This window comes from Canis lupus, chromosome 4 (assembly GCF_048164855.1).
Source record: "Canis lupus baileyi chromosome 4, mCanLup2.hap1, whole genome shotgun sequence".
In the NCBI taxonomy this organism is placed as follows: domain Eukaryota; kingdom Metazoa; phylum Chordata; class Mammalia; order Carnivora; family Canidae; genus Canis; species Canis lupus.
In genome coordinates this window covers 12,091,429-12,111,524 of record NC_132841.1, presented here as the reverse complement: position 1 = coordinate 12,111,524, position 20,096 = coordinate 12,091,429, and the positions used below count along the sequence as shown (strand labels likewise).

Sequence of the window (20,096 nt, the reverse complement as noted above, 5' to 3'; positions counted from 1 at the left end):
AAGCCTCAAATAAGTAATTTTCATAGATGCTGCTAAGTGCCAGCACCCCCTCCATTAAATGTTACATAATTTGTTCATTTTGCAGGATTCATAATGTGAACTGAAACAACCAAAAAATATTACCAAAATAAAAAAGCTACGACTCTACAAGAAGAGACCACATATATGTGTGCAGCATTAGTTTTGTTCCTCTACACCAATTCTGTAAACTTCATAAAAACAAAAAACAACTTAATTTTCCCTAATATCTTTGAAAATGTGGTAAATGCAATCTTAAGAATTAAGATTACTGGGTTCTGAAGAGCAACTATGAATTGCCTATTTCCATTAACTATAGTAATAAGCTTTTGATAAATCACTGAAGTAAATGAAAATCTACTTTTACTAGATTCTTGGTTTTCTGTCAAACCAATCTAGGAAAATCAAAGCATTTACAATGGTAACACCAGAAAAAGTCATTTCATAAATAAACTAAAACTCATGTGATTTCCTATGTGGTATATTAAAAATAATTTCTAATAGTCTAATAATACAAGTCTACATATGGCATGGCAAAATGATTACATTTTTTCAGATACCATAAATATATGCACCTATTACTATGGTAATCTAAGGATAAAGGAATTATAAACAGCTTTTGCAAGAGTATTTACTTGTTCACACTGTACCTTTTTCAGAAATTATTTAAAGTGGCTTTGTTTTCAAAGGTCAATTATTCTGTCTTAAGTTTATTATAAACAGAAATTCAGTGTTCAGTTGTCCTAAACTATACTGTTTAGCAATGCCTCACCAAGTTATCATTTAAATGACTTTGGAAACAAGACCTTTGCTCTGTATTTGGATAACGCACTGATAAATTTTATGGCCTTATTGTGAGCACATTAGTATTTCTACATAACCTTGGCTAAAAAATATTTTTAAATCATCGTCTCCATACGCTGTTAATCACTGATTCCATTTATAGCCAGAAGTGTTCAGGGTCATCCTGACAACATGTAAATTGTTTTTCCCTTGTCAGAGGTCCAATTTTACAATTATTTGGCCAATCAATTACTAATCAGATGACTTCTTTTCAACAAATGAAGTTTTATTCCACATTACTGAAATAGCACGGACTCCAACTATTCCAAATAACACAGAAGCACTACAAGCTACCCAAATTGCACAGTGTGAGCTTCTCTCTAACGCTCAAACCCGTGTTCAACCACTTCCTTCTTTCCGAGACTGCCAACTTTAACAATAAGAATAAGCTATATAATGTCGGGACACAATGGTTAGTACTCGCCACATATTCTGTACCACAGCAAATATACGAGGCCACTTCTTTACAGATTTTTTGACAGTTTCTGAATCACAGCCCCAAATCACTAAGCTTGTGGCTGTCCTTGGTGCTGAAACGCACTCCCCCGCCCACCCCTCGCGCCCCTTCTTGAAAGAACCGTCATCCCAATCCCTCTTTGAGGGCATAAAAAGACCAATAAATGTGGGGGAGTCTGAAGAGGAGAGGTTTAAAAAGGAAATGATAAGTTTCTGGGCTGGAAATGCTAACTAGCGTGTGCGGTGGCGAGGAGAAGGAGGGGTACCAGAAGCAATCGGAGGGCGTTTCGCCTTCGGTTCCGGTAGAGCGGTAGAACCTGGAAACCCGGACTGCGGCACCGTCGGAAACGCCTGGTCCCGGGCAGGAGCGGCGGGCGGGAACGGCGCCCTCGCCCGGGCAGCCCCTCGGCGCGGGGCCAGGCGGCGAGGACGGCGGGCGCGCCGCGGCCGGGGACCGAGGCGACTCTCCGCGCCGACGCGCCGGCCCCGGGGTCCTTTTGTCGCTAGCCTCCGGGGGAGGGAGGGTGAGCCGAGAGGAGCCCCACCTGTATTTATTTGTACGGAGGGACAACAAAAGACCCTGACGCCGGGGCGAGCAGGGTCGGCAGAGTCGGGGCGGCCGCGGCGCCTGGCCGCCGGCTCGGCCCCTTTCCTTCCAGCCCCCGTCGCTCTTACCGTCCCGGTCGCACAGCTGAATGGCCTCCAGGCTGAGGTTTTTGATCACCTCCTCACAGGGGCTGGTGGGGCTGTTGAGGGCATGATCCAGGCGCGGCACCTCCATTTTTCCAACTCCCTTCTCGAGCCTGCCTGCTTCGTATCCAGGCTCCCTCGGTGGACCGGGTGGGAGAGAAGAGCGGGAAAGGGAAGAGGAGTGGCGGCAGGAGTGGAAGAGGCCTGAGACCCGGCTCCGACGCGCCGAGGCTGAGCCTCCGGGCTAGAGAGCCGCGGCCGACGCGACACCGGGGCAGGAGCTCCGGAGAGTGCGGGGCTCCGAGAGACCGAGAGGGACCCGGCGCGAGAGCGGGAGGCGCGCGCTCCCGGCGGGGAGGGGACGCGTCGCGCGGGGAACGTGAGGGAGAAGGCGCGGCGCGCGCACGCGCGTGAGAGGACGCGCCCACCTGCTGGCGCGCGGCGCCCTCCTCCCCCGCCCTTCCACGCGCACGCGCCCCCTGCTGCCCTAGTGCCTCAGGCCCCGCACGCAACTCCCGCGCGAAGTGTCGGACGGCAGAGCGCGCGGAAACGGCGGGCGGTTGCGGGGGCGGCGCGCTCGCCTCGCCCTCTCGTCCGGTGAGGGTGGTTTGGCCTCCTTCCCCTCGTCACAGGGTCAGCCGGACCCAGGTTGGCACTGGGGAGCCTGCATGGGGAGGTGAGAGGGAGAAGACTGGGTTTCGTGAAGGACGGGAAGGATACGGGTCCCCATCCTTTGTATGGGGCCTCGGGGTTCCGGGGCGCGCGGGGTGCCTTCCCGCTCAGGCTCCCGGGCGACTCCCCTCCCGGGCCCTGCTGGCGCAGCGGGGCGTTCCTCGGAAACAGCTGCGTCTGTGTGAGAGATGAGCGCACTGACCGAGGAGGGGCGGGTGTAGGGACGGAATTTTGGTCATCCCGAGGGAGGGGCAGACAGGGGAATTCACAAGTGGCAGAAAGGTGAGGGAATGAGGAGATGCCAGCCCGCCTGCTGGCAAGACAGCACGTGTGCTTCGGGGCTGACAGCCTCTCAGTCTTTCAGCCATCGCGGTCTAGCTTGCCTCAGTCATTCAGTCATTCAGTCATTCATTCATTCATTCAACGAATAAGCATTAAATGTTTACTGCGTGCCGGGCTTTGTTCTGGCCGCCAGTGAAGGGGGAAGAAAAGCACCTGACTGACCTCATGGATAAGGAAAGATCCTTTCCTAATGGGAAATGTGCCTCCTCAAGTTACCTTAAATTTGCCCATTCTTTTTAATGGCATTTAACATTCTGCAGTGCACTTAGTGGAGGTGAAAATGTTTTTGAAATAAAATAGATGTAGGTCACAGCCTATTGACCTCTGTTGCCATTTGCTTCTTTGGAATCGTTTTTAGTCGCTGTGCTGTCTTAGAATCAAAATAGTGTCCGCCCCACTCTCTTCTTTTTTCAGTGTGTGTGCTTGTTAGAAATTAAGGTTCCTTTTTATTGATTTTCCCAATTTCGAACGTAAATGTTATCCAATAAAGTAACAATTTACATACGGATTGCTATATGCTACCCTTTCTCGTCATATCCTTCTAGCCACAACATGACTAAATCTAGTTAATTGGAACTTCATAAAACAGAAGGACCAGCTGAAGGTAAAATAAGCTTGTGAGAAAACTTGGCACACCTGCAAGGGGATAAAAATCTGTGGAAGATAATTGGGTATTTTAAACTGAAATGTCCTCATTATCAACTTAGGTATTAATGAAGATGGATCTCCTTCTTGTAGTTTGAGAGAATTCTTGCGTCAGGGTAGGGTTGTCCCCAAGGAGAGGATAAATTATTACTTGTCAAGAAATTTGACAAGATGGCACTTATTGGTGAATTTCCTGTGTTCTAAAACCTGGCTCTGGAGGAATAGAAATTGATATTGTCAGCTAAGCCACAGTGGGTTCATCTTTCAGAGTAGTATCATATTTACAGATTTCAAAAGGAACCGTGCAAACCAGATTACCAATTTATTGATTTACAGGTGAGAAATATAACTCATATATGAAATTAAAGCTATAATTCACGCAGATATTTGTTAAACACCTGCTATGTCCATGGACAATATGCTGGAAGTTGGGAATTTTTAGTTCCAATCTATTAGGAAACATAGACATTGAAAAGGGAAAATTATAATATTATGAAAGAGGAATCATGGGAACTTGTGAAGTACACACAGGGGTCCTAAACTAATCTGGTTGGTCAGGAAAGTCTTTAAAAGGGTTTTATTTAAAGGGAACAAGAAATTATTGAAAATCTTTAAATGGGAAATTAGCATGATTCAGATTTGTGGGCCAGAATATTTGTGTAATGGGAAAAGGGGGTAATGTTTTAAGAAATACTGATGTGAATTTCTGGGTATAATACTTATTCAATCCAAGGCATCTTTCTGCTAAGGATGTAGGTTATTACATAAGAAATAAAAAACAAAGAGTTTTGACATTCAGCATAAGATTTTTCTAAGCAAATTGGTAGGCTTCAAATCAAGGTATTGTCAAAAGATGAAAATAGATGTTTATGGTTTGACATATCAAGGCTGGGCCTAGTGGTCAAAATGATACAGTTTATCCCATAGTGAAGACAGGATATCCCAGGCCACAATAATGGCGTAGGCCAGAGTTCGGTATAAGGAAGATAGTGGCTATGAGGTAGGTAAAGTAGAGAAAATTCTATTCTCTTTGTCTCAGAGAATAATGGAAAAGAGGTAGAAATGCTAGAGGATGGCAACTAACAACATTTTTTACTCATTCACACATTGAGGATGTGAGATGAGAGGTTGTGGCTTTAGAAATATCCAGATAGGTAGAGGTAAACTCAAGGACAGAAATTTCTGCCCTAGTTCTTAGATCTTTGGAATGATAACACCTGGCCAGGCTAAGGGGGACCACATTCAAGTAATCTTGAATGTAATCATTCAAGGCATCATTGTTAGGCAGAGGGAGGACAGGAATTTACTTTACAGAACTGTTGAAAGTTCCTGTATACTCAGAGGGTAGTTGAGTTGAGAGCTAGCCAACCTGCTGTGAAGCCTTATTTTAAGAGCAAAAACTGCAGAATAGACCTTCTAGACTAGTCTAGAGTACAAGAAGATGAGATTTGTCAGTCTTAGAGATGGCTACCAGGACCTGACCAAACTGAGAAAACACAGACTATGAGTTTCTCTAGCCACCAACTTCAAGTGAAAGACCAGGCATAGAAGGGATGTCACCACAGAGACCAGAGGAAGGCAAATGACATTATTCAAATCCAGTGACCCTTTGTCCCAGTGCTTTAAGGCCATGGAAGCTCTATTGTACTAATAGTCCCAAATACCATCTAAAATAAAATGTAGGGGAAAAGGTAAAAACCTGAAAGACTGAGGATCTTACCTAAAAAGATGGATTTTACTCTGAGGGGGTAAATAAAATACTGATTAAAATGATGATTGACTCTAGGTTCCTAGATTTGACTAAAAATACAATATTTACCTTCCCCTTTGTATTAGTGAATGATGTTTCATGAAGATGACCGTATAAGCTTTAGATGAAATGAAAATTCTACCTTTTCTTTTCATATCTAAGTTTCAGTGTAATGGCAATCCTCATATACTTACATCATTTGTAGCTTGAGGTGGCCACTATTACAGCCAAAATATTACTATTCAAAGTCCAGTTCAAATGGTGCATTCTCTATAAAGATTATTCCTTATGCCAAAAATCTCTGAATAATCAGGCTCAAATTTGAAAAGGACCTTAAATATATCTTAATGTAATCCTGTACACAATGTTGACATCCCTGACGAGAAACTGTCTATTAATATTTAGTAAATTAAAATTCTCATGAAGTAATCTTACTCATTCTGAACCCAAACATGCCTCCTATAAGATCAATACAAGGGCCTTCATTTTTCTCCTCTGTCATTCAAACACAATAATGGTAATCCTTCTTTCTTCTGCTGCCCAAACATATTCAATTTTCTGACTAAATACTCCTAGTTCTTCCAAACATTTCTGATAATTACATTGCTTTGAGCCCCTGTACCACTTTGGGCCCTCCCTTCTGGATAGATTTAATTTTTCTAAGAGTTCGTGGGTGAACATACCTATGATATGGAAAGATATTAAGACTATAAAGGGAAACAAGCAGTCTATCACCATCTTTGCTCTATATGCCAGACATAACACAGCCCAGGAGCACATTAGTTTTCTGACAGAGATATCAATCTGCTCACACAGCTTGCTATCATGTAAAACCTATACTTATTCCTTGAACAGTTCTTATTTCCCCAGTGATATAAATTTTAAGCACATATTATAGTATTTGCACAAAGAAGATACTCAGTAAAATTTGTTGAATTATTTGACTGAACTTCAGTACTTTGAATGTGTTTAATTATATTGCTGCAACTGCCTAGAATATTATCAGACCCAAAGAAAAACGGTCACAAAGTCCTTTCAATAAGCTTGTAAGTGCAGAGGTCATTCTTATATAACCCACAGCATTAGGCACAACTCAAATTTTTATGGCTAGGCAAAAGGCAGAGAATGAGAATCAAAACCATAGGTAGAAGCAAACTCCATATAATATATATATGTATGTATGTATGTGTATATATATATGTGTGTGTGTGTGTGTGTGTGTGTATATATATATATATATATATATATATATATATATATATATAAAAGAAGGAGTATTTTTTTCTCTCTTTTTATAACATTACCATGGTTTTTTCCTAAGCCCTCATAAATGGTAGGGCAAAAGAAAACTCATGATTGACAAGGTTGAAAGCAACTCAAATAATCTGAATTCTTTATCTTGACTCAACTTGTGCCTGACTTGTGAAAATCAAATGACATAGTGCGTATGCAAGTGTTGTATGAGCTATAAGTCATCTCACAGAGTTAGAATAGTATTATTATGGAACACTAAGAACAGCATTAAGAAAATATATCTGGCCAATTTTACAGTAAAAACTTCTGGAAATATTTTAATAGCTATTTAAAAACATTAAGAACTTCTGTATTTAGAATAGATTTATGGTTTAGTGTATTGAGCCCTTATAAATTATGTCATTTTTGTTTGCTTTGATTTTATGTCATGGTAGATTTTTGCCAAGCTCATAAGCAAATATCCAATATTGAATCTCTTTCCAGTATTTGATTTCTACATCTCTAATTCTATATCATCAAACAGTTGTGAGATATGGTAGAGAACTATGATGACTTGGTCCAAAATTTATGCTATTAAAATTAAACTTGCTTGACGATTTAACTATCCTGGACTGTTTCTCTTTGAAACCCCCAGTTCTGCTCTCATTTTCAAAAGATTGCCTCTCTCTTTTTTCCTGGAGAAAACAATAAAAGCAGAGTGAGGTTTCTCATTTGTCCTTATCTTTAGCTCAGTTGGTCCTGGTAAAACTCGCTACTTTTCTTTCTCTCATCTGTACTTTACACTCACTGCCTGTGTAATGCAGGATAGAGTTGTAAGCTTCCTATTTTTACTCCCTCCAGCTGCTTCAGTCTTTTTCTTTCCCCTTTTTAATCTTTAAACATTGCTAAATCTCCTTGATTTTAAAATTTATCTTACTTGAACCAAACAGTTACTATCTAACTTCTTAATATTCTAAGGTATGTAAGAAGCCCATTATAAATTGTGCAGTGCTATAAAACTGTTATTCATTGCTTCCATTTCTTTTTAATCTTTACACAATTTATCATCTGTCTCCACCACTCTGATTCTTACTCTTCAAATGTCGTCTTTAGATTTGGTGAGATTTTTCACATCACCAACATACAGGCCTTTTAGCATCTGCATACTCTTTGATATTTTAACAGTTTATTTCTGCTGAACTTCTGTGGCACTGAACTCTACTGGATCTCTTCCTACATGTGTGCTTAATGTTTATCAACTCTAGCTTCTAAGCTGCCCTCTTGAGTGTAGGTGTTCTTTAAAGTTCAACCTCTGACATTATGTTCTTCCCTGTTTAAAGCCTTTTCCTCTGAGAATGCATGCATTTCCATGAATTTTAATGTCTTTTTAATGTTGAAATTCTCACCTTTATTATCAAATTCCTATTTCAAGTCCATAACTATAAACAAAAGTCATTATCCTACTTCCAACTAAGGAACATTTTTTTTTATTTTTTTTTCATTTATTTATGATAGTCACAGAGAGAGAGAGAGAGAGGCAGAGACATAGGCAGAGGGAGAAGCAGGCTCCATGCACCGGGAGCCTGACGTGGGATTCGATCCCGGGTCTCCAGGATCACGCCCTGGGCCAAAGGCAGGCGCTAAACCGCTGCGCCACCCAGGGATCCCCCCAACTAAGGAACATTTTTATTTACATTCCCATAACCATTTCTAATTAATTCATTCCCAAAACTGGTTCCCTTTTCTAACTTTCTTTCCACTATACTGACTGGCAGCAGTATCCTCTTAGTCACCCAGTCACACAGCTTTCTGATTTTCTCTTTTCCTCTTTAAATCAGACTATCCTCAAAACAATTAAAGTTTTGCAATATTTCACGGCCATGTTTTTCTCCCTGACTTGGAGGTATTACTATCACATTTACATTTTCATCATTTTGACCAGAGTGTTGAAATTACCATGTACATAATCTTCCTACTTCCTTTCTTTCATCTACACTGCTATGAAAATCAACCCACTAAAACATTTTGTTAATTAGAACTTGCTCAATAAATTACAGTGGCTACCTATTTTTGTTCTATAGTTAACTGTGAGCTACCAAAGCTTTTTGGGCAGGTATATGACAATTGTAAAGTAGTATTATGTGATTAATTTTCCCATGTTTCATAGGATGAATGGAATGGAGGAAGACAGGAGTTTAAGAAATTATAGTGCAGGAAAGAAATAATACAGACTAGAAAAGTAGAATTCGTAGTGGAAAAGAAACAGTGGATTTGAGAGAATGATGTTGTGTTTCTAAGATTATTTAAAATCACAAAAGAAGTCCTTTATTATTCTGATATTTTAGAAGATGATTTGTTCACTCATAATACTACAATTGGATTTTAGCTTTCTTTAAACTGACTGTATGCACATCTCTGAAAATACATCCTCATCAGAAAACAGCTCTGTGAGTCCAATGCTAATGACCTATGGAGGAAACCAGATGTGGTTCCCTGGTATTATCAATCAAATGACAGAAATGGTCTAATTCTTTCTATTCACTTTAAATACAACCTATTGGAAAATAGGGAAAAAAATAAAAAGATTACTCAGTAATATCCACTAAATGATGATTCAGTACCGTGTATGTATGTATGTACATTTGAAATCAATACACACTATTGAGTGGCTGTTAGATTTTCTGTGATGATATAGAGACACTGTCCATGCCGAAATTTCTCCCTACCCCAAGTTATTGCTGTTATCCTAAAATGCAGATAAAGAGAGTTGTTTTTCATTAACTAATTTTAGCAAGAGGAGAAGACATCATAAAATTAGCCAGTAGCTATTCATAGGAGGGGCTTCAACTAGAAATAGTGAAGGCCGTGGAGACAACACAACTCTAGGTATATCTCAGAGATATTGCAGGTATGGTTCCAGGCCACCACAATAAAGGGGATATTGCAATAAGGCAAGTCAAATTATTTTTTTGTTTCCCAGTACATGTAAAATTATGTCTCCACTATACTATATTAAGTGTGCAATAGCAATATGTCTAAAAAATACAATACCTTACTTAAAAAGTGCTTATTGATCAAAAATGCTGTCCATAATCTGAACTTTCAGTGAGTCATAATCTTTTCACTGTTTGACGGTCTTGCTTCAGTGTTGACAGCTGCTGACTGATCAAGGTGGTGGTTGCTGAGTGTTGGAAGGGCTGTGGCAATTTCCTAAAATAAGACAACAATGTTTTCCACATAGATTGACTCTTCCATTCACAAACCATTTTTCTATAGTATGCATTGTTGTTTGATAGCATTTTATCCACAATAGAACTTCTTTCAAAATTGGAGTAAATCCTCTCAAACCCTGCTGCTACTTTATCAACTAAATGTATGTAATAATCTAAATCTTTTGTTCTCATTTCAACAAATTTCACAGCATCTTCACCAGAAGATACCATCTCAAGGCATCACTTTCTTTGTTCATCCATAAAAAACAATTCCTTATCCATTAAAGTTTTGTCATGAAATTGCAGCAATTCAGTCCCATCTTCAGGATCCCCTTCTATTTCTGGTTTTCTTATTATTTCTACCACAACTGTAGTTATTTCCTCCATTGAAGTCTTGACCTCCTGCAAGTCATCCATTAGAGCTGGAATCAATTTCTTAAAAATCCTCTTGGTGTTGATAATTTGACCTCTTCCCACAAATCACAAATGTTCTTAATGGCATTTAGAAGGGTGAATATTTTCCAGAATGTTTTCCATTGACTTTACCCAGATCTATCTGAGGAATCACTATGTATGGTCTTACAAAATGTATTTCTTAAATAATAGGATTTGAAAGCTAAAATACTCCTTAATCCATGGGCTGCAGAATGTGTTGTGTTAGCAGCCAAAAAACAACATTAATCTCATTGTCCATTTCTATCTGTCTCATTGTCCATCGCAAAGTCCATCTGTCTTGGATGAGCATGTGCATTGTCAATGAGAAGTAATATTTTGAAAGGAATCTTCTTTTCCTGGGAAGTGAGTCTCAGCAGTGGGCTTAAAATATTCAGTAAACCATCCTGTAAACAGATGTGCTGTCATCTAGGCTTTGCTGTTCCATTTATAGAACACAGGCAGAGGAGATTTAGCATAATTCTTAAGGACCCTAGGATTTTCAGAATAATAAGTGAACACTGGCTTCAACTTAAGTCACAAGCTGTGTTATTCTCTAAAAAAAAAAAAGATCAGTAGGTTCTTTGAACCTTTGAAGCATTGACTTCTCTCTATCTATGAAAGTCCCAGATGACATCTTCTTCCGATAGAAGACTGTTTCATCTACATTGAAAATCTTTTGTTTAGTGTAGCCACCTTAATGCATTATTTTAGCTAGATCTTCTAGATAACTTATTACAACTTCTACATCAGCACTTGTTTTTTCACCCTAAACTTTCATGTAATGAAGACAGCTTAATTTCTTAAACCTCATGAACCAACCTCTGCTAGCTTCAGACTTACCTTCTGTAGCTCCCTCACCTCCCTCAACCTTCATAGAATTAAAGAGGGTTAGGATCTTGTTCTGGATTAGGCTCTGATTTAAAGAAATGTTGTAGCTATTTGATCTTCTATCTAGACTACTCAAATTTTATATCAACAGTAAGGCTATTTCTTTACTTATCATTAATGTGTTCACTAGAATAGCACTTTTAATTTCCTACAAAAACCTTTTCTTTGCATTCACATCTTGGCTAACTATGGCACAAAAGGCCTAACTTTTGGCCTATCTCTACTTTTGACATGCCTTCCTTACTAAGGCTAATCATTTCTAGCTTTTGACTTAAAATGAGAGATTTGTAACATTTCCTTTCACTTGAACACTTAGAAGTCATTGTAGGGTTATTAAATGACCCGATTTTAATCCATCTTTGTCTCAGAGAATATGGAGTCCTAAGAAGAGGAAGAGAAATGGGGGAAAGGCCAGTCTGTGGAGCAATCAGAACACACAACATTTATCCACTAAGTTTGCCTTCTTATATAGGCATGGTTTGTGGCTTCTGAAAATAATTACAGTAGTAATATTTCTGATCACAGATCATCATAAAAATATAATAATAATTTAAAAGTTTGAAAGCTGTGAGAATTACCAAAATGGAACACAGAGACATGAAGTGAGTAAATGCTGTGGGGAAAATGATCTTGATAGACTTGCGTAAGGTAGAGTTACCACAAGCCTTCAATTTGTAAAAACTGTAATATTCGCAAAGTACTTTAAAATTAGTTAGGTAGGCCTGTATCACCTCCTGTTCTTCCTAATAAAATTGTCATCATTAGGACACGTAAATGAGACTGTTTTTCCAATATGTATTCATGTTCATTTTATAATATTCATAAAGGTGTTAAATACTTCAAAAAGTGAAAGATTTATTTTTACTATTGCTTTTCCCATATTTGAAACCTCTCCACAAAAATTAAGCCAAGTTGTGTGTGAATATGTCTAGCAACTACAAATCTATTTCCTCTTGAGGCAGCCTGTTCTATCTACAGAGAGCTTCAGAGTCAACAGTATATGAAATAAAAAATTTCCTCCCACTGTTATCCTGGAGACACAGAGAACAGATAATTCTGCTTCACATGACAGCCATATATAAATGATTCAAAACATTGTATCTCTCTTGATTCATCTTTTCTCCAGTCTGCCTCTTCCCAAGTACCACAGCTTGCTTCAAAGGATGAGTCCTTGTTTTCCTCTGAATATGCTCTAAAATTATATATTTCCCTCTTAAAACATAATACCCAGAACTGATTTGGGTGGTCTGATAACAATAGAGCAACTCATCTGAACTGTTTAATTATAAATAAGTACTTTTACATAAATTTTCAATTTGCTCACATTAAAAATGTTCTTTGATTATTTGATAGTGTATGGCTATTCATATTTGTAAAGTCCTTCACAGTAAATTACATTTATTATTCTTCATGACAATTTTCTTGAAGTTTTGTATTTCTAAGCTGAAAGAAATGCCTACAGGTCTCATTTTTACAAATCACAGATGATATTAAGCTAATTATGCATAACATAAAAAATGGAACAACTACTGCAGTGTAGCTACATTTTATGTAGTCTCTTGATTACTCTATGGTCCTTAAGACCTTTAAATCAGGATATGTCATGAAGCTTGGTAATAAGATTTTCTTTTTATGATAAGTGTCATATAACCACAAAATATCTGTAGGTTCACACATTTTGTGGGACAGATCATGGGCTAATCTTCCATGGTGTGGAAGGTGTTGACAGTCTATGAAATGCAATAAAGAAGCCTTATTTCAGATATTCACAGAACAAACCTCACAGTCTTATATGGATTCATTTGATGATGCTATAATAATGAGATTATTTCTTTGGTCTCACATGTAACACTCCTTTTGTTACAGCATATCCTACATTGCATTTATTTTTTCCTCCACATAAAGGTTATTCAGTCAAAATAGAGGTTTGACTGTATAGGATATCACAAAACTGAGAAATAAATAATGCACCCTTAATCAAACTTAGCCTGGGGCACCTGGGTTGCTAAGTCAGTCAAGCATCTGGCTTTTGATTTCAGCTCAGGTCATGATCTCAGGGTCCTGGGATCAACTTCTGTGTGGGGCTCCATGCTTAGGAGTCTGCTTCAGATTCTCTCTCCCTCCCTTGACCTTCCCTCCAGCTCTCTCTCTCTCTCTAAAATGAATGAGTGAATGAATGAGTGAATCTTCAAACATAGTCAGAGACAGACTATATGTACAGAGATACTACATAGACAGTAGGCCTACAGAAAATATCTGAATACTCCAAGGTACCAGAATGATATAAATACCAAGTTAAAGTTGAAGCTATCACCTGGAAAATTCAGCTTTTAAGACAGACTAGGCACAATTAGTTTCATTATTGCCATACTTGACATTCTGTTGCACTGGTTTCTTTTACATATAATTTTATCATCTTACATCTATGGATCAATGATTCTTCCTAGATTTTTATTTTTTTTTTCCTTTTTAAAAATAACATAATAATAGCTAAGTGTCCTTATAAGATGGGGAAGGAGGAGGGGAAGAGGACAAAAGTATTATAATACTCAGTATATATCTCAGTATAATCATTATAGGCTTTCATTAGCTCCTCTATTTCTCTCTTTTAAAGGTGTCTTTAAAAAAAATAAAAATAAAAAATAAAGATGTCTTTACATGTGACCCCAAACAACTATTTGCCTCAAGAAATATATCAGTATGTATTTAAACTGATTTTTCTGGTGTCACATGAACAAATGAAGTATCTATTTTTTTATATACTTTTAAAATACTTTTTTGAGTGTCTTTTTGAAACCATGGTAGTTTCTTAAAACCAGCTCATAATTACTTCATCACACATCTTCATAAGGCTGTGAACCTATGGTAGTAGATGGTACAAATGATACTTAACTGGTCTCACCTTCTTATGGATGAGGCCAAAAGTAGGGGCCAAAACCTATGATTTTTTTTTCTTCTACTACCTCAGATGCAAACTTAATTTGGATATATTGATTTCAATTTCAAGGCTCTTGTAGTCTCACTTCTTTTTTTATTATTTAAATTTAATTAGCCAACATATAGTACAACATTAGTTTCAGATGTAGTTTTCAATAATTCATTAGTTGCATATAACACCCAGTGCTCATCCCATCATGTGTCCTCCTTAATGTTCATCACCTAGTCACCCAGTTATCCCATCTCCCCACCTACCTCCCCTTCAGTGACCCTCAGTTTGTTTCCCAGAGTTAAGAGTCTCTCATGGTTTGTCTCCCTCTCTGATTTCTTTCCATTCAGTTTTCCCTCCCTTCCTCTATGATCCTCTGCCTTGTTTCTTATATTCCACATATGAGTGAAACCATATGATAATTGTCTTTCTCTGATTGACTTATTTCACTCAGCATAATACCCTCCAGTTCCATCCAGTCAATGTAAATGGTAGGTATTTGTCCTTTTTTAAAAAGATTGTTTTACTTATTTATGAGAGACACAAGAGAGAGACACAGAGACATAGGCAGAGAGAGAAGCCAGTTCCTCGCAGCAAGCCCAATGTGGGACTCGATCCCTGGACCCCGGGATCACACCTTGAGCCAAAGGCAGACACTCAACCACTGAGTCACCCAGGCATCCTGGTATTCATCCTTTCTGATGGCTAATATTTATATATATTATAATATATATATATTCCTTTTTAAAAATAACATAATAGCTAAATGTTGATATATGATATATTATGATATATATCACATTGACATATATCAATATATATCATATTGATATCACAATATGTTGATAATATATATATATATATATATATCACATCCTCTTTGTCCATTAATCTGTCGAAGGATATCTTGGTTCTTTCCATAGTTTGGCTATTGTGGACATTGCTGCTATGAACATTGGGTCATAGCAGGTGCCCCTGCATTTCAGTATATCTATATCTTTGGGGTAAATACCCTGTAGTGCAATTGCTGAGTCATAAGGTAGTTCTATTTTTAACTTCTTGAGGAACCTCCATACTATTCTTCGGAGTCGCTATATCAGCTTGTATTCCCACCAACAGTGTAAGAGGGTTCCCCTTTCTTCACATCCTCACCAACATTTGTTTTTTCCTGTCTAGTTAATTTTAGCTATTCTCACCATTATAAAGTGATATCTCGTTGTTTTGATTTGTATTTCCCTCATGACAAGTGATGTGGAGCATTTTTTCATATGTCTGTTGGCCATGTGTAGATTTTCTTTGGAGAAATGTCTGTTCATGTCTTCTGCCCATTTCTTGACTGGATTGTTTGTTTTTTGGGTGTTGAGTTTGATAAGTTCTTTATAGATCTTGGATACTAGCCCTTTTTCTGCTATGTCATGTGCAAATATCTTCTCCCATTCCATAGGTTGCCTTTTAGTTTTGTTGACTGTTTCCTTTGCTGTACAGAAGTTTTATATCTTGATGAAGTCCCAATAGTTCACTGAAACCTTTATCCAGATAATGGCCTGTAATGATTTGAAAGGATAGACTTGTAGAATTGTTTACACAGCTGGTTATAAGATAATTTAAGACTTTCAATTTTATCCTCTTCCCCCTGACTAGATAGATGTATCTGCCCTCTGTTCCTCAACTCCTCAGACTTAAACAAAGATAGCTAACACTAAGTCAGTTAAAAATTTCTTATTTTGAATGGTAGTGGCCTATGGATACTGAGTAGAAAGGGGAAGTTTGCCACATCATTAGCTTAAAGACTAAAATCATCAGATGTAACACCATTGGTTTGAGTAATGTAATTTAACAAAGATTTTTAGTACATTTTATGTGTAGGTCACTAAGTAATAGGAACAGAGAAGTAAAAGACTTCATTTTGAGATTAAATTTATTCATGAGAATATACTAGTCTACTGCCATTGAAAAGACCTCAAATTCATACAAGTAACTTGCTTTCATGACATGGTATATACTATAAACATTTTTTTGTCATAAAGAAAGACATTTACAATTTTCTAGCATGCCAGTGTATAGACTAAATAAATATATAACATATGGCATTGTGCCTTCATCCTAATTCACTCTTCTTTCGTTTTCCATGTTGCTGGTTTGTTTTATAGTGGTTCAAATTGACCTATACTTGGCATTCCGTGTAGCAAGCATGTAATCTAGAGTATTGATTTAGAGGAGAAGGATATATGGAGAAGGAGGGGAGAAATAGAAAACCTTAAAATGCTTCTCAAGATATTTATAAGTATTGATGTTTCAACTTTTTGCACAAAAAAGTAGAGCTTAGAATAAGGTAAAATGTGGTAAATGATGTAGGAGAGGAAGAAATCATGTGCTGTGCAAGCACAAAGAAGGGAAAATGAATTTCAGGTAGGGGAAATCTATGTGAATAAAACACTTGTCCTGAGTGCTGTTAAGTACAATAAACTAACTTGGCATCAGGTTGCTTCTTTCAGTGCTACACTGTACTCAAATTGCTGCTGAGTCAACCATTTTAATCTGTAGAGGGATCCACAAAAGCATTCATCTTACCCTTAAAAACATTTTTTTCTTTTTTCTGTAGATGTATCAGGAAAAAAATCTGTTTGATTAAATGGTTCAATCTTGACATGCCTGATACGTTCTTTTAGATTGGGTCCTTTTAGTGAGCAAGAGGATGACTATTGTGAGTGCAGAGGCAATTTAACAATGATGAGTAATGAAGCCAGCTATATAGACAATTTAAATTTCATTTAATATAATGTATACTAAATACATAAATAATATAATGTATACTAAAATACTTCTATATTATTAAAAAGGCTAATATTTAAAGTCTTTTTTTTGTTTTGTCTATGATGATCATTCAGTTTGTTCTGGCAAGTGCTATTCTTCTAATCGGGGCTTTTGAATATTGATGCAACTCTTGAGTGATTACCTCTCATAATTTAAGTTTCATTTGTTTTAAGTTGAAATACAGTTGACATGCAATGTTACACTAATTCACGTGTATAGCATAGTGATTAGACAAGTCTATACATTATGCGATGCTTACCACAAGGGGCAGCTACTATCTGTCACCATACAACACTGTTACAATACCACTGACTTTATTACCTATGCTGCAACTTTCATCTCTGTGACTTGTTCATTTCATAACTGGATGCCTGTGCCTCTTTCTCCTTTTTCACCAATTTTGCCTATCCCTCCACCCTTCTCCTCTCTGGTAACAGGCAGTTTGTTCTTTGTATTTATGGTACTGTTTCTGCTTTTTGTTTATTTATTTGCTCATTTGTTTTTCTTTTTTGAACTCCAAATATAAGTGAAATCATATGATATTTGTCTTTCTCTGCCTCACTTATTTCACTTATCGTAACACCCTCTAGGCCCATTCATATAGTCATAAATGGCAAGATGTCATTCTTTTTTATGGCTGACTAATACTCCATTGTGTGATATAGATAGATATAGATATAGATATCTATATATCACATCTTATTTATCAATTCATCTATCAGTGGATACTTGGGTTGCTTCCATATCTCATACTGCAGTACGCATAGGAGTGCATATATCTTTTTGACTTAGTGGTTTTATTTTCTGTGGGTAAATACTCAGACACACAGATGGCCAATGGACACATAAAAAGATGCTCAATGTCACTAATCATTGAGAAAAAGCAAATCAAAGTCACAGTGCGATATCACTTCATACCTATCAGAATGATTAAATATTAAATAATAATATTAAAAAAAACCCACAAGAAATAACAAGTGTTGGTGAGGATGTGGAGGAAAAAACCTTCACACACTGTTAGTGGAATGTAAATTGGTGTCTCTACTGTGGAAAACAGCATGGAGTTTCCTCAAAAAATTAAAAACAGAATGACGATATGATCCAGTAATTCCACTACTGCATATTTTACCCATAGAAAATGAAAACCCTATTTTTAATTTTTTGAGGAACCTCCGTACTGTTTCTCCAGTTTCCTTTCCAGTGGCTACACCAATTTATATTCCCACCATTGGTATACAAGAGTTCCCTTTTTTCCACTTTCTTACTAATACTTATTTCTTTTTGATTCTGACAGGTGTTAGTGATATCTCATTGTGGTTTTGATTTGCATTTTTTGACATTGAGTATCTTTTCATGTGTCTGCCATCTGCAGGTCTTCTTTGGGAAAATGTCTATTTAGGTCCTCTGCCTATTTTTTAAATTGGATTATTTGGGGGCTTGTGGCGTTGAGTTCTATAAGTTCTTCATATTTTATTAACCCCTTATCAGGTATATCAGTTACAAATATCTTCTCCCACTTGGTAGGTTGCCTTTTCATTTTGTTCATGGTTTCCTAATCTGTGTAAAACTTTTTTTTTGGTGTAGTCCCAATAGTTTATTTTTTATTTTCTGTTCCTTGCCTGAGGAGGCATATCTAGAAAAATGTTGCTAAGGCTGATGTCAAAGAAATTACTGCCTATGTTTTCTCCTAAGAATTTTATGGTTTCAGGTATCACATTTATGCCTGTGTCCACTTTGAGTATATTTTTGTGTATAGTGTTAGAAAAGTCCAAGTTTATTCTTTTGTATGTAACTGTTATGTTTTTTCAGCACCATTTATTGAAAATTCTGTCTTTTCTCCATTGTATATTCTTGCCTCCTTTGTTAAAAGGAGATTTCTATTCTGTTCCATTGACCTATGTATCTATGCTTGTGTTAATACCATACTGTTTTGATTACCATGGCTTTGTAGTATATCATGAAACTTGGGACTATGATACCTCCAATTTTGTTCTTCTTTAAAATTGCTTTGGCTCTTCTGGATCTTTTGGTAACCTACAGATTTTACTATTATTTGTTCTAGTTCTGTGGGAAGTGCTGTTAGTGTTTTGATAAGGATTGCATTGAATCTGTAGATTGTTTTGGGTAGTATGGACATTTTAACAATATTGATTCTCCCAATCTATGAGCATGGAATATTTTTTCCATTTGTTTTCATCATCTTAAACTTCTTTCATCAATGGTTTATAGTTTTCAGAGTACAGGTCTTATACATCCTTGATTAAGTTTATTCCTACGTATTTTATTCTTTTTAGTGTAGTTATAAATGGAATTATTTTCCTAATTTTTCTTTCTGCTACTTTGTTATTGGTGTATAGAAATGCAACTGGAGGTGCCTGGGTACCTCAGTTAGTTGAACACCTGACTCTTGGTTTTGGCTCAGGTCCTGATCTCAGCATCATGAGATCAAGCCTCACATCAGGCTCCATGCTCAGGAGAGAGCTTGCTTGAGATTCCCTCTCTCTTCCTCTGCCTCTGCCCCTCCCCCACTCATTCTCTCTTTCTCTATCTCTTTCAAATAAATAAATGTTTCAAAAGGAATCAAAAAAATTAAAAATAATAAAAATAATAAAAATAAAAATAAAAAAATAAATAAATAAATGAATAAATAAAGAAATGCAATTGATTTCTGTGTATTAATTTGGTATCCTACAACTTTACTGAATTCATTTATTCTAATTTTTGGTGGCGTCTTTAGTGCTTTTATATATAGTATCATGTCATCTACAAATAATGACAGCTTAACTTTTTTTTTACCGATTTTGATGCCTTTTATTTCTTTTTCTTGTCTGATTGCTATGGCTCGGACTGCCAATACTATGATGAGATGATCATATGATTTTCATGTGGTATATCACTTTGATATGTGAGTGTTAAATTATCCTTGCATCCCCAGAATAATCCTATTTTGTCATGGTTAATGATCTTTTTAGTATATTGTTGAATTTGGTTTGCTAATGTTTTGTTGAGGGTTTTTGCATCTATGTTCATTAGGGATATTGGCCTATAGTTTTCTTTTTTGATAGTGGCCTTTGTGTGGCTTTGGTACTAGATTAATGCTGGCCTTGTGAAATGGCTTTGGAGACTTTTCTTCCTATTCTATTTTTTTTTTAAATTAGTTTGAGGAGAATGG

General features: G+C 37.2%; 1 protein-coding gene and 1 long non-coding RNA gene across 9 annotated transcripts in view; one reads left to right on the top strand and one right to left on the bottom strand.

The window, feature by feature from the left end:
- Positions 1-2,372, bottom strand: part of PHYHIPL (phytanoyl-CoA 2-hydroxylase interacting protein like) — an 81,466-nt gene extending 79,094 nt beyond the window's left edge. The window contains exon 1 of one of the 2 annotated variants that reach the window (XM_072823166.1): positions 1,993-2,372. In XM_072823166.1, the coding sequence (XP_072679267.1) occupies positions 1,993-2,098 (106 nt within the window). In that variant the 5' untranslated portion in view covers positions 2,099-2,372. The remainder of the gene's footprint in view (positions 1-1,992) is intronic. The other variant, XM_072823170.1, reaches the window with a different exon arrangement.
- Positions 2,373-2,452: 80 nt separating this feature from the next.
- LOC140631861 (uncharacterized) overlaps positions 2,453-20,096 on the top strand; it is a 280,039-nt gene continuing 262,395 nt past the window's right edge. For 2 of the 7 annotated variants that reach the window (XR_012029383.1, XR_012029381.1), the window contains exon 1: positions 2,461-2,683. This is a non-coding gene — a long non-coding RNA (uncharacterized lncRNA). Of the gene's footprint in view, positions 2,684-20,096 lie in introns of all 7 variants that reach the window. The other 5 variants (XR_012029380.1, XR_012029382.1, XR_012029379.1 and 2 more) reach the window with 5 other exon arrangements.